The sequence below is a fragment of the Heloderma suspectum genome, chromosome 16, assembly GCF_057233095.1.
Source record: "Heloderma suspectum isolate Gila_16-S chromosome 16, 16-S_ref, whole genome shotgun sequence".
Taxonomy (NCBI): Eukaryota; Metazoa; Chordata; class Lepidosauria; order Squamata; family Helodermatidae; genus Heloderma; species Heloderma suspectum.
Genome location: NC_139473.1, coordinates 21,828,592 through 21,843,418, shown reverse-complemented (window position 1 = coordinate 21,843,418; position 14,827 = coordinate 21,828,592). Strand labels below are relative to the sequence as shown.

At 52.9% G+C, this 14,827-nt stretch overlaps 1 protein-coding gene across 1 annotated transcript in view; it reads left to right on the top strand.

The window, feature by feature from the left end:
* The window catches only part of TSPOAP1 (TSPO associated protein 1), an 84,547-nt gene that overhangs the window by 59,153 nt on the left and 10,567 nt on the right, over positions 1-14,827 (top strand). The window contains exons 19-26 of the mRNA XM_084822684.1: positions 1,061-1,381; positions 2,168-2,353; positions 6,230-7,318; positions 8,352-8,472; positions 10,494-10,645; positions 11,387-11,555; positions 12,490-12,567; positions 13,111-13,149. Of these exons, the coding sequence (XP_084678810.1) occupies positions 1,061-1,381; positions 2,168-2,353; positions 6,230-7,318; positions 8,352-8,472; positions 10,494-10,645; positions 11,387-11,555; positions 12,490-12,567; positions 13,111-13,149 (2,155 nt within the window). The remainder of the gene's footprint in view (positions 1-1,060; positions 1,382-2,167; positions 2,354-6,229; positions 7,319-8,351; positions 8,473-10,493; positions 10,646-11,386; positions 11,556-12,489; positions 12,568-13,110; positions 13,150-14,827) is intronic.

Here is a 14,827-nt window from a genome sequence, read left to right as displayed (position 1 = left end):
GTAGCCAATTGGATTTGGTTTTGAGCTGACATAATAGGGGTGAGGGCAGGAAATGGACCTAATTTAGAGTGAGACGACGCTTCCTGCGATGGGCACGTGGATGATCTTAGCCAATCTGGAAGGGGAGGACAAACAAAGCCTATTTAGAGCAATGCTTCTTAACAGGCAAACGTTTAATATCCTGGCAGAGTGACCCCACAAAAGATGGCTGAAATGACGGGAATGGGGCACCATGCTGACAAAAGTGTCAGCGAAAATCAGCCCTTGGAGGGTTGTTGTTGTGAACAGTAATAAGCAACAGCCACTTTCATTCAGGGTCCTCCAAAGACACATTGGGCAAGACATCGCCATGTAATTGCTTGACTGATCAGTTTAAAGCGGAAGCGTCAAACCTCAGGCCAGCGGGCCAAGTCTACATGCCCAGGCTGGTCCTCTGGGTTTCCCCAGAAATCCTCACCCCTTCCCCTGGCCCCCTTCCCCCCCGCAATGGTTTCTCAGGTTTTGTGTGTGTATTTCCCTTCCCATTCTGAAAGGTTGAGAGGCTTCTCATGCGAGTTAGTGACTGGCAATAAGAATGTTTGGCTAAACTATGGCAGTATTGGGGGGGCTGCCCCTTTTGCCTTTAACCCCACCCACCCCTGGAATGCAGCCCCCGAGAGCTTTTCTGAAATGGAATTCAGCCCTCAAGCCGAAAGGTTCCGCACCCCTGGCTTAAAGTGTCATAAACTGAAACAGCTTTAAAAGGGGTTGGACTTGATGGTCTTATAAGACCCTTCCAACCCTACTATTCTATGAAACCATGGGGAGCCCTGCCGATAACACCCCCTGACCAGTGTGGGGTTGACCTCAGAGCCAAAGTACGTGTTATATGAAGCACATAATTAACAATGGATAAATAGCAGCTGGAGGGGTGACAATCAAGATCATGACCACAGCAGGTGTGTGTGTGTGGGGGAATTCAAATATTTGTCCCCACTGCAGTCCAGATCCGGATAACACCCACCCCACACATACACCCTGTGTAGTTCGACCCAAACATCTGCCACAGTTTTCTTCCCAGGAGCTCCTCCTTGCCGTCAGAGAGCCAGAGCGCTCCGCCAGCAACACCAGCGGCCAGGAGACAGGGGTCGCCTCCTCCGTGGGCCAGGGGACGAGAGAGCCATCGCCCCAAGGAGGGGCAGAAAGTGATCCGAGCTGCCTGGGGGCAAAGTCTCCTTCCTCTGGCAGACCTTCCGCGCAAGGAGACGGCAGTGCTGCAGAATGGGGCCCAGGCGAGCGGCAGAGCCCGGAATCCGTGGCCGGGGCTTCGGGGAGAGTCAAGCTGCTGAAAGACATCTCCAGAGATGACTCTGCCCCGCTGGTGCCCAGGGGCAGGAGAGAGGTCTGTGTGCCTTGTTCCAGGGGCTGCTTGGCTTGGGGAGCCCAAGGGTCAGAAACTTCACACCAATGGCAGTGGGATGCAGATGGGCTAAAATGAATCCACTCCTAGACTTGCGTCTTTTGACAGCAAATACTGACTGGATATTCCCAGAATGTCCAAATATGTATATAATTGACATCTAATAGTGTTCAGTATATGGTAGTACCTGACGGTTGACATGCAACGGAAGTTAGCATTTGACTTGTTATTTGGCGTGCAGTGGGAGTTAGCATTTGACTTTCCTTGATAGCTGCACACCATGATAGCTAATATTTGCCCTTGACAATTGACATGGCATCATTTTAGTATTTGATTCTACTTGGTAGTTGACATGTCCTGGCAATTAGTCTTTGTGATTGATAGCTGACATGCGATGGTAGTTAGGGTTTGACAGATGACACCCAATGGTATCTAGAGTTTGACAACTGACACATCTTATCTCATATCTGATGCCTGCTAAACAAATCAAAGCAGTCAGGAAATGTTTTATCTTCTGATCTTGGTAAGCTGCTCTGGGAAACCACTTGACTGAAGAGCAGGGCAAAAATGCTTAAATAAATGCCAAGAGGTCTAAAACATTCAAATTTCCAGTTTTAAGATGAATGCATTTGAACTTCTGCATTCAAAATAAGGAGGGCGATTTGGAAACTGGCCAACCTTCCAATGTTCAAATACTCGTTTTGCTTCTGGGACAATTTGTACGGGAGCTTAATTCTCTGCCAAGAGATATCCTTTGAATTTCTCTAGCAGGGAGAGAAAAGGTCAGATCCGGGAAACCGTCCACTGAATCTCTTGGCAGACCACAGCCGTGGTTCTGACCTCTCCGATATTATGGAGGAGGAGGAAGAGGAGGAAGAGATCCAGTGCTCTGGCAGGCAAGGAGAGTCCAAATGGAACCTGGGTGAATACCGCGGCAGAGAAAACGGAGAGAAGGTACTCGTCCCATTGCTACCATAACGAAGAGCTCAAGGCACATCCCCCAGCCCGATGCCCCCCTCAGCTGTGTTGGACCAGGTTGCAGGGAGACTGACTTAAGGGGCAGTTGCAGATTTGATCAGCCGGTTGGCCCAGCCTTCACCTGAATCTCCATCTGATTATCTGGTTATTCTTTACAAAGAAATGTGAAGGCCCAGGAAGAGAGTGAGAAAGAGTGACGGGGGGGAGGGGGGCTGTATAATTTGAGGCAGTAGTGGGGAAACAGGTTTTCCCATTTTTCCCAAGGTCAAAAAAAAATTACAATCCCTGGAAAAATCATTTCCCCCTGCCCCAACATTTTCTCCAATCCGCTTATTTTCTCCCCCCGCCCCCCCCCCCCAGTTTTCACATCACTATGATTGCAATTACGTTCTGCTTCTCTTCCATCATGGAGTTGGAGAGGTTCGCTCCCCGGTAGTCTGCTATCCCAGGGCTAACCACACTGCTTCAAACTGTAGATTCAAGAACAGGAATCAAAAGTGTGTGTGTGTGTGTGTGTGTGTGTGTGTGTGAGAACTAGAGGTCCCCCTCATTCTGTGGAGAGGGGTAGCTGTGCAAACTCTCCCTTCCAGAGTGCTGTGCACGTGATTTGTTTCATAGAAATCAATGAACCGCAGTCCAGGCCGTGTCCATGAAAGCTGAGGTGGCCTACGCGGCCTTGTAGCCGTGTTAGTCTGTTGCAGCAAAAAGAACAACGCATCTGCACCTTGAAGGAGAAGACATTTGTTCCAGCAGAAGCTTTTGTAGATGGCAGCCCACTTTGCAGCTTAGAGGCAGAGCCCCTGCTTTGTATACAGAAGGCCCCAGGTTCGATCCCCGGCATCTCCAGGTAAAGTAGGAAAACTCTCACCTGAATCCCTGGAGAGCCCCTGCTGCCAGTCAGTGTCGACAATACTGGGCTAGATGGACCCAGGGTCTGAATCAGTATAAAGCAGCTCCCCATTTAAATCAGCCCTTTATTCACAACCATGAGGACTAGAATCTTACTTTAGTTTTAGGGGAAGAAACATTCCTCAGTGGTAGAGCCCCTGCCTTGCATGCAGAAGGTCACAGATTCCATCCTCATTTTCTCCAGGTAGGGCTGGAGAATCCTCAGCTTCCTATGCTCATCAGATGCATCTGATGAAGTGGACTATAGTTCATGAAAGTTTATGCCAGAATTAAATGTATTAGTCTTTAAAGTGCAGGGCTGGTCCAAGATGTTTTGCTGCCTGAGACATCACCCCCTCTCATTCCATGTACCAAAGCCGACTGGACAGCCTGTTGAATCTTTCTTCAACACTGGCAATGGGGCAGTGTTCTCCACCCCACCTGAAGCCAAGAGGGTAGCCTGGGGGGCGCAGATCAGGCTGCATGGCACACACAACTCTCTTCTTCAACACCTGGCTGCTGCCTCCCAGCAACTGCTGCCTGGGGCAACTGACTCACTCTGTCTCATGGGAGGGCTGGCCCTGTTCTGGTGTACAAGACTCTTTGTTGCTTATAATTGTGGTTTGACTGCATTGTTTTTGTTGTTCCTTTTAATCTGCACAGATCTTTAAGCCCTCTGTCCCATCAGCATTATGAAGAGTGGCTAGAGCAAGAAGCTATGAGAAATCTAAGAATTGCCATACTGGATCAGGCACATTTAGTGGCAATGGTGGGGAGAAGGTAGAGTCACCGAGGAGGAAGGGGACCCATGGAGGAGGTCTTGCCCAAGAGCCCTCCAAAACCTGGAGCGGGCACTGTTCAGGGAGTGCCTGGAGCCACAGTTTTGTCAGTGGATGCTTCATTTCGTTGTTGCAGCTGATAGAAGCCATAGATCAGCCTTTTGTTAATTTGCCTGAATCCCTTTTAAACACATCTGATCTAGCTGCTACTCCCCCTGCCCCCACCATCTTGCAGCAGTGAGTCCCACAAGTTAATTAAGTATTGCATCAGCTACTTCTTGATCAAACGCAACTGCCCTGAGTATTATATTATATTAGAGGGAGATGCATGTCTGTCCACTCCCTCTCCACTTTATTCATACCATTATAAACCTACTAGTTGTCTTGTTTTCTAACTGAAAAACCCCACACACCCCAAACTCTCAAGCCCTTCCTTATAGGGAATATGCCCTAACCTGTTTCTATCAGCAATACAATATCCTTTTTTAAAGTCAGTGACTGGAGCTCTACGCTATGTTCTCAATGCAGCTGCAATGAAGTTTTCTAGTGGTGTAATGACGATTGAAATTTTATGTCACGCAAGCGTCTTTTGCAAGGAGGGAAACCGTTTGGAAGGTGATGCCATCTCCAATTTCGCCCTTGTGGTGGTCCAAGATGGTGCCAGGGGATCTGTGAAAAAGCCCAGGGGGCGCCACCAGGTTGAAACCTGTGCTCTGAAATTGTTTCCCCCCACTCCAGATGTTTCTGGACTGGTTATGGCTGCTCCATTCAGAGAGAGAGAGAGAGTAGCGATTCTGGTCAAAGCTCTCCTGCATATCACACACTCCAGACAGGTTCAGGGGCCAAGCACTGGCTCAGATGAAGCCATGGATTCATCATCAGGTGAATGCAGGAGAGGTTCTTCCACTGGAATAAAAATGTCTACAGAAGGTTCAGGTGTCACAAGATTCACACCGACAAAGACATCTGAAAGGATAGGAGCTGTTCCTGTTCCTCCGCTTCGACCTCATCCAACGTTCTCTTCCTCGTGACGCTCATCTTAGGAAGGTGACTCTTCTGTCTGTGTTCCTTCCAGCAGCCTTTGTGGTTATAGTCCAGGCCAAAGGGCTGTGTTTGTGTCCTTCTTCCACACTCACTGTCATCCTCAAATGGCTGGAGTTCACATTCATGAGATCAGCCTGATTTTTTCCCCAGGAGGACACCGGGCAAGGAGCCATCAGGGTGATTTAGGCAGGGCCGAACTTTGTGTGGCATTCTTCAGACGCCATCAAAGGCTGCGCAGTTGTGGGAATCTCAGTGCAAGATGCTAGTCCTCATGACGTAGATTCAAAAACATGTAAATATATTCCATGCTTCAGTGTTCAGAGCTTCTCTACCGTCACAGTCTCCACTCAACACTTACCTGAACTTCTCATTTTTTCCATGAGCAGCAAAACAAAACATATTTTTTGTTAAAACATATTAAGAATTTGCTTAACTGAATCTTAATGTGACTTAGGTTGAAATCCTAGATACACACCTAACTGAGAGTAAGTCCCATTGGACTTTGTGGGGGTTACTTCTGAAGAAGCACTGTTAATGTGCAGTTTTAGCATAAAGGTTGCTGTGCAATTTATAAGACCTTTGAATGGGCCTGAAATGGCTGGAAGGACCACCCAGTCTGGAACCCATCACCAAACAGCTGTTCCAGCTGCTCCTTTGGCCTGGATGTTCAGCCCCATGACCTTTCCCAACACTTCCTTCTAAGCACCTGGCCTCTCAATTTGTAACTCTGGCCCTGGCGACGGATTTTAGTGCAATTTCAAGCATAAGAAGAGCCCTGAAGCTGGATTGGGCCAAAGGTCCATGCAAGCCAGTACCCAGCTTCCAACTGTGGGGGGGCCACACACAGGACAGGAAGGGCAGCAGCCCACCCCCATTCCCCGCCCACCCCCAGAGAAACTGGTACTCCGAGGTGCAGTGCCTCTGAAGTTGGAGGTTCCATGTTGGAGGTTCCATGTTGTAGGCCCTCGACAGACCTATCCTCCTCTGTGAGTTTGTCTGATCCTCTTTGAATGCCAGCTCAAGGAGTGACGGTAGGTGCCCTCCCCGCCGCCCCTTCTAATGTCTCTTTCCTCTCTCTCCCTCCCTCTCTCTCTCTCTCTGCTTCTTCTTCACCGGCCTGATCTCTGGGGCTGGAACACAGCTGGACCTTGGCGACACGGATAGCGACGAAGAGATCCTAGAACGGGTCCTGGAGATGCCGTTGCCCAAACATTGCAGCAAAGTCCTGTTTAGCATCCCAGAAGTGACAGAAGAAGAGGAGGAGGAAGGCTGGGAGCAGGCCCCAAGCAGCAGATGCATCCCAAGCCCTCCAGAAAAGAAGGCCCCGGACAGCTTCCTGGAGAGCCCTCCGTACCACCCTGGAAGGATGGAGGCCCTTCCTCCTCCTCTGAATGCTCAGCCAAAGGGAAACCAGGGCCTTTCGGAGCAGATCTCACCCAGAAGGGGCTTCCCCCAGCAGTTTGGAAGAGAGGAGGCAGATGAAGCTTGTCCCGGGAGCTGGGAGCGGGATTGCCCAGAGAAGCAGACCGGGCCGGATGCGGAATGGAGGAGACCCAGCCGTTGTAAGGAGAAGGCCAGTGGCCAGGCCCCGGGAAACAGGAGGAGGAAAGACCCCCGGGAGCGGAGCAGGACCACGCTGAGCCACTCACCCCAGGCTGGAGGCCTCTACAGAGCGCAGAGCCTCAAGGAGAATTTGGATGTGATCACCAGCCTGGCGGTGGGGGCGGAGCTGGGGCTGTGTCACTGGGCAAGGCTGAGGCCCAGCCCCATCTCCCAGAGGCGAGCGCTGCCCCGGGAGGCGGGGGAGGATGCCCCCCAGGGGCCCCCCCACTGCCTCAGCCTGGAGAGCCTGGAGATCAACATCGAATACGACTCCGAGGAGGATCAGGACGTGACCATCACCTCCACCCTGGCCAGCCAGCCAAGTTCGGACGGACGGGCCGAGGGGTCCCCCACAGACTGCGAGGAGGGGTGGAGCGACTGCTCCAGCCAGTCGGGGTCGGCCCGGTCCGGCGGGCAGCGAGAGCTGAAGCGATGCAGCAGCTGGGAAGAAGAGAGCACCGAATGGAGTGGATCGCCGGGGCGTTCGCCCAGGCACCTCTGCTGGAGGAAGGGGTCCCCGGGCCGCGACGAAGAGAGGAGCAGGAGTCTGGAGCGGAGCCCCTCTCTCTGGAGAGCTGCACCCGATCAGCCGTGGAAGGAGCCCCCCCGTGTGGCGTCGCAGATACGGGTCCGTGAACAGCTTCCTCTGGCCGTGACGCTGGCTGCGCTCCCTGCCTCCCCGCTGCCGAGCTTGCTTGCATTGTGCTTCTTGTGCCAAGTGCTTTACGAAACGGAGGGCTCCCTTGTTACCGGGAGCGCGTGGTGCCTTTGCGATGCCCCCTGTGGCTTTTGTCATGTCAGCGCTCCGGAAATGGCTACCTGCCGGGCGTCACTCGCCGAAAGTGCCCTATGCAGTATTCCTCTTCTCCAGCAAACCGTTGGGAACACCCCGCAAAGCAAAAGCTCCCGTTTGGCGATGGATCGCAGGGAGGGGAGTGGCCTTTTGCGCCTACTAGAGTGGTGCCCAACCTTTTGGGGTTGGTGGACGCATCTGGAGTTTGGAGAGGGTGTCGTGGACACTCTCACAAGCTGGCTGCCATGGGGGTGGAGCTTGCCCATTTGTGAAACGGCTGCGGTGGGGGGCATGGCTGATCACAAAACACCCATTTTCCAGATGGCAAACTGGTGAGGCTAACAGAATAGTCACTTGCCCAAGAGCCTAAGGACAAGGCAGAGGTGGGGGGCAGAGGTGGGGGTCTGACCTCTAACACACACAACCACACTTTGGGACCCAAACAAGGATGGCGCTGGAAGGCAGTCCTTCGCTTCGCACCATGCCAGCTTCCCACTACACACACACACATACCTTAAGAACCAAAGAAAAATCGGGAGGGGCAGGGAGCCTGGAGGTCGCGGAGAGAGGTGTCTGTGGGTGGAGTGGAGGCACAAGTGGAGCGGACAGGGCTTCCGGGCCCAAAGGGTCACTTCCAGGCGACGCTTTTGGCATGCAGTTGCCCTGCCTTGTTCCTGGAATGTTGCAGGGTCCTGAGAACGTCGGCTGCATCTTGTAACCCTCCCGTGTTTTCTCGCTGCTGGCTGGAGGAATACTGCATTCTAGCGCTCTGCTTTTTGTGTCCTTGCTGTGGGCTGCCGCCAAGATTTCGGTGGACAAACACTGGGGGACGGCCTTGGGTCTCACTCTGCCGAGGTTTCTCTTTCAGGTGGCAGGGAACGGCAGTCCTGACCCGCTGAACTCCACGTCCTGGCAGGGCCCGATCAGGAGAGGCAGAAGGCCGCAGAGGAAACGGCGAGAAGTCGCGGCTCCTCCTGGCGCCAGTGTTGGTGAGTCGGCTGAATTTCTGGGGAAAGCTTGCAAGGAGGAGGGAGCAGCCCATGCCAGTCTGAGGCATTTTTGTGGCTTGGGTTCAAGTCCCACTTTAGCCTCAGTTTTCCCATCTGCACAATGGGAACACCAGAGCCCTTCCCCACAGGGGTGTTATGAGGATAAGTGCAGCAAGGTTTTCACAGAGTTTGCCATCTTGTAAGCGAGCTGCTAACGGGACGGACACGCCAGATGGCTTCCAACCAAAAATGCTGTGGAGTTCATTTTCAGGTGGTGGATTGGGGGTGCCCTGAAGGGCTGCAGTTTAGGAAATGTTAATAGGCAATCCGAATTTGACAGCCCCCCTTTAAACAAAAACCCTGTGTTACACAACCTTAATTTGCATAGGGATGTCAGAGAATTCCGCCACGGATCTCGGTGAGGCCAAATGCCAGTGCATTCGGCCCCCCGAACTCCGTGGTGGAACGGCCTGCCCCCCCACCCCCCTGCGGATCCCCCCCGGGACGAGACTCACCTGGGGCCGCCAGTTGTGTATGTGGGTTTTTTTTTCCTTTTTTTTTTCCTTTTTTTTTTTACCCAGAGCCCTCCACGGCCGGAAATCTGGCTGCGGATGGCTCTGGCCTGGCCAGGCCAGGCCTGGCCCGCGGAGCTGCCGCGGAGCACAGCTGGCCATTCAAGGATTCCGGGGGGAGGAATGGAGCGCCGCCCCCCCCGGCCAGGATTCTGGGGGGAGGGACGGAACGCCTCCCCCCCCGGCCAGGATTCCGGGGGGAGGGACAGAACGCCTCCCCCCCCACCATCAACATAATCCGTGAAAGGTAAGTCACTTTCGTACATCCCTAAATTTGCATTATTTATTAGACTTGCTAGGCATGGAGAGCAACAAGGAGCTCTGCCAAGCCAATGCAATGTGCGCCATGCACAAACATGAACACGGCATCTCTGGCTTCTGAGATATCAGCAGCCACCACTCACCTGCTTTTAAGTATATCTTTGCAGCTAGAAACATGAGGGCTAGAAACTTGGGTTGCTGTGTTGTTCTGTGTTTTCGTAAAAAAAAAAAAACCCTGAGATTCCAAGGAAGCTGAATTCTGTGTCCAGTGCCACATTTTGTAAGTTTTTCTACAGTCCCTTAGAACTTCAGAAAAACTGCCTGAGGCACAATCCCTGGCAAGTTCTCCTGGGTAGGTCCCACTGAAATGAGCTGGACCTGTGGAAGGGGCGGTAGCACTCTTGCATAGTTCCCATCCATTGCATTGAAACTTGTGCAGGAGAACTTCCTGGTGGATGGTGCCCCGTGTGTCAAGGGCTCCTTGGAGGGCTCTCTCAGTCTAATCCAGTAGCTAAGTCCAGACACAGACAAAGGGATTCCTTTCAAAGCTTTATTCTTCTTTTATAACTTAACAACTATACCGTTTGCAACTAGATCTGAGCAGCACAGTACCTATGCCCTACGTTGGAACAGTTGGTCCCCGTTTGAAAGGGGATTACTGGCAGACCCCTGAACTTAAGGACTAGGGAGGGTCCCTCCCCTTTTCCCTTGGAGCCTCTGGGCACAGCCGTTGTTTGCGCGCCAACCGGGCACTGCGCCTCCTTGCTGCGCCCTCCATCTGGCGCCGCTCTCTGCGTCTGCGTCGCGCATCCACCAAGTCTGCTATCTCTGCTCGGTCACTCCCTGGACTGCTTTCTAATCTAGGAATGCCGGTGGGAGGAATCTCCGTCAGCTGTGGGCCCTGGGAAAGAGGAGCGCGCTCCTCTCCCAGGAGCGACTGCTCTTCCTCAGAATCAGAACTACTCTGGGATTCTATGGGCTCAGTGTCCACCCTGACACCGTGCTAGTTAGACAAGGGACATGTCCATTTCTGGATTGACTGCGGCAGCGCCAAAATGTCTCGGGTCAGCCCTCCCAGGGGAAGGGGAGCGAGCAGTTAAGAACAGAGGATCCATCCAGCCCGTCCAAAACGAATGTTGGGTGACTCACCTGCTCCAGAAACGAGCACCTCGCCTGTGTCTTGGCCAGGGCCCCGGAGGAGCCCTTCTCCCGACACGATGGACGACGGGGACGCCGCACGGCTCTTCGTGGGCCTGTTTGACTACGACCCCGCTTCGATGTCTCCTAACCCCGATGCGGCAGAGGAGGAACTCCCCTTCCAGGAGGGCCAGATTCTGAAGGTGAGAGCAGGGCTGAGAAGAAATATGCTGAGTCACCTGCACAATCCGCCGCTGGGCAATGCCCTTATTGGGAAAGGTCGCCCAGTGGGGAGCAGGCCTCCATGCTCTCTCTGCAAGGCGAGATCAGCTTTCCCCAGCCTGGCCCCTTCCAGAGCTGTTGGACTGCAACTCCCATCAGCCCCAGCCAGCATGCTGGGGGTGATGGGAGTTGCATTCCAACACATCTGGAGGGTGCTGGGTTGGGGAAGATGGGCTAGATGCGGGGGGAAGCATGGGGGGGGAAGTATGTTGGACGGTGAGGTTTGCATTCAATTTAGCTCGGTTTCTCCCAACGTTATCCATTAGGCCCATTCGTCTGCTTTCTTTTTTTTAACAAATAGATTTCTGCCCCACGGGAACATGGGCTTGGGGAGCGCACAAGACAGTCGGGTTTTCTTTCTTTCTTTCTTTCTTTCTTTCTTTCTTTCTTTCTTTCATCTATCACATTTCTATTCCACCTTTACTTCTGAGTAGACGTGGCAGCGCTGGAGGCATGGAGTCGGGACGGATCCTTGTTCGTGGGGTGCATACCCTCTCCCCTCTGTCACCAAGCCTGCTTGAGCACGGCTGACGACACTGGGGCAGAAGAACTGCGCTGGTGGGGGCGAGCGTGTTTACATCAGAGGAAGCCAGCTCTCTCGCCAGCTGCTTTCAGCTCCCTTGCAAATAGTCGCCTGTCTCCCGCTCTGTCTGCTGCTGCAGGTCTATGGCCACAAGGATGCCGATGGGTTCTACCGAGGAGAAAGTGGAGGGAGAATGGGGTACATCCCGTGCAACATGGTCTCCGAGGTCCAGGTGGACAGCGATGGAGCGAGGAAGCAACTCTTACAAGAAGGCCACCTTTCAACCAGCATGCTGGCAGAAACACTCGGTGCTCTACTTGGCTGCATTACCTGCTTGAATCTCACTAGGGCAGGGGTGCTGAGCCCCATGGGACAAATCCAGCCTTCCTGGGGTCCCAATCCATGGAGATGGCCATGTCCCCTCCCCTTTCCCCCTGCCTGCCAGTGGTTTGGTGGTTTCCCAAGTTTTGTGCATTTTATCCCCCATTCTAAAAGGATGATGTGCCCCTTCTAAGGCTGAATTACTGGTGGAGCGTTGCGCTAAAATATGCTGATATTTTGGGGATTTGGGGCCCTGCTCCCTTTGCCTTTGGCCCACCCACCCCTGGAATGTGGCCCCCGAGAACCCCAGAGTGGAATTTGGCCCTCGGGCTGAAGGAGGTTCAACACCCCTGAACTAGCAGGCGCATGGAGAATGGCTTGCGTAGCACAGCATAGCAGAAACAGATCTGCCTTCCTGCAGCAGGCAGCAAAGCCACAGATCCTGCCTCAGGTTCCCAGAGCAGAACTCTGATCTGTGCGAAGCCTCCTAAAGTCCAGCACAGAACCTCACTGCTCTCTGCTCCCCAATTCAGACTTGTTTTAAACTGTTTCTCTGCCTCTCCTAGGGAGCTGGAGGGTGTCACCTTCAAAATGCTGGAGAGAGATTTCGGACCATTCAGCCAAACATTCCCAGCCATCAGGGGGGCATTTACGCCCTTTTGCGGTGTCCTTGACTGCCCTTCAGCTGCCTGGGAATAGGCTCATTCACGGTCCTCAAGGCAGCCGAAGTCTTATTTTTTGAGAGTGTCTCCACAGCTGTTTATCCCCAAAGCCAATTTCTGCATCCAGGGCCGAATCCAGAAACTTAAATAGATGCTACAAAAGATTAACTTGTAAATCTTCTTCTTGCCCTAATTTGTTATCTTGTTGATTCTATGGCTTTGTTAATTTGCGGGGGGGGGGGGGCTTTTTTCGATGCAGGCAATGGTGCATTTTCTCCTTCTCCGCTTCCTCAGTGCCCCGCAGTTTGTCCTCCGAAGCCTCGGCGGTCCAAGAAAGGTTGGTATTTGTACAGCAGGGCTGCAGAACGGCAGGGCCAAGCACCAAGTCCACCCCACCTGGGGTCCCATTCTGCTCCTCCACCGTTCCCCAGAAGGACGCGCCCCTCCCCTTCCCCCCGACCACCCATCGTTTGGCCGTTTCCCAGATCTTGTGCAGTTTTCTCCCATTCTAAAAGGTTGGAACGCCTCTCCAAAGTCTGGCAGTAGGATCTTTTGGTTAAAATATGTTTATATTTTTTGTATTTTGGCCTCGCCCATTTGGCCTTTGGCTCCTCCCTCCAGTGGAATGCTGCCCCCTAGAGCCTCTTCAAAATGGATTTCGGCCCCTGGGCTGAAAGAGATTCCCCATCCCAGCCCCTCCCAACCCTACTGTTCTATGATGAAGTGCATGAACCCTGTTGGTCCTCATTTCCTAGGGCTTGCCCTCAGCCATGCCCTCTGGAACTTTCCACGGTGACATCTTTGCCTGTGGGACCTGGCTGACTTAGAGGTGACACTGACAAACGCACATCCACTCACGGCTCACCTTTTGTCCCCACAGGGCAGCGAGACCGGGAGGAAGATGAGGAGCCGGGATTTGGTGAGTGTCGCTTCTCCTTTGCCCTGGGTTGGATCCACGATTCCCAGACTGGATCCCAGATTCCCAGCCAGGGGACATAGGGACGGCCAAATCTGTCCATTCCAGGTTGTCCCCGCTTCGAATGTTTGGAACCTCACGTTCTTTCCATCCCCAATATCAAGAAATTTGAGCATCTCAGGAAATTCATATCAAAAGCAAACTGAACGGAAATTCTCACCCAGTCGCGAAGTGTGATGCAAGAAGGTCGCGCTGAGGCATGTTTGAAAGATTAAGCCACCATTGGATTTATCCACCACTCTCTGCCCCTCATAGAGCAGGGGGCCAGCCCCATGAAGCCCCGATGTGACCCCTGACAACATCTGGGCAGTGACACTATCCGAAGGGAAGGTATACAACAGCGATGTTGAACCTCTTTCAGCCGGAGGGCCACATTCATTTCAGAGAAGCTCTCAGGGGCTGCATTCCAGGGGTGGGCAGGGCCAGAGGCACAGGGCCGGGGCCAAAAATACCAGCATTAGGAGGGGTATTTCAACCTTTTCAAATGGGAAGGTGAAACATGCAAAACATGAAACATGCAAAACATGCAAACATGAAACATGCAAAACATGCAAACATGCAAAAACATGCAAACATGCAAAACATGCAAAGATGAAACATGCAAAACATGCAAAACACTATCCGAAGGGAAGGTATACAACAGCGATGTTGAACCTCTTTCAGCCGGAGGGCCACATTCATTTCAGAGAAGCTCTCAGGGGCTGCATTCCAGGGGTGGGCAGGGCCAGAGGCACAGGACCGGGGCCAAAAATACCAGCATTAGGAGGGGTATTTCAACCTTTTCAAATGGGAAGGTGAAACATGCAAAACATGAAACATGCAAAACATGCAAACATGAAACATGCAAAACATGCAAACATGCAAAAACATGCAAACATGCAAAACATGCAAAGATGAAACATGCAAAACATGCAAAACACTATCCGAAGGGAAGGTATACAACAGCGATGTTGAACCTCTTTCAGCCGGAGGGCCACATTCATTTTAGAGAAGCTCTCAGGGGCTGCATTTCAGGGGTGGGCAGGGCCAAAGGCACAGGGCCAGGGCCAAAAATACCAGCGTTAGGAGGGGTATTTCAGCCTTTTCGAATGGGAAGGTGAAACATGCAAAAGCAAAACCACCAAGCAATTGGTGGGTGAGGGAAGGGGGCAGAGTGATGTGGGGCACCCCGCCCACCACTTGAATGTGGCCCCCGAGAGCTTCTCTGAAATGGAATTCAGCCCTCAGGCTGAGAGAGCTTCTGCACTGCTGCATTGCATGCTCCTGTTTGATCAAATTGACACTGAGGGAGGCGAACGTAGATGCTCGAGGGAGCAGCCAGCACGGATCCTTCGCCAGGCCGGGGAGGTTGTGAGCCAAAGAGCAAGACGTCCCTGGTCCCAGACTCTCGGGTGCCTCCTGGACCTTAGTTGTGGCGCCCTTGACGTCTCTCCTTTCTGCCCACATGATCGTACGTTTCTGCTGCGGCTCTTGCTCCTTCCTTCCATCTGTTCTGTGGAAGCGCCCCCCCGCCCCCCCACCTCCAAACAACTGTGTGTGGCGTAGGCCCAGCCAGAATTCAGCCTCCTGAAGTCGTCTGCTTTTATTTTAAGGGGAGGGGGAGACAAGTTTCTAGCCCTCA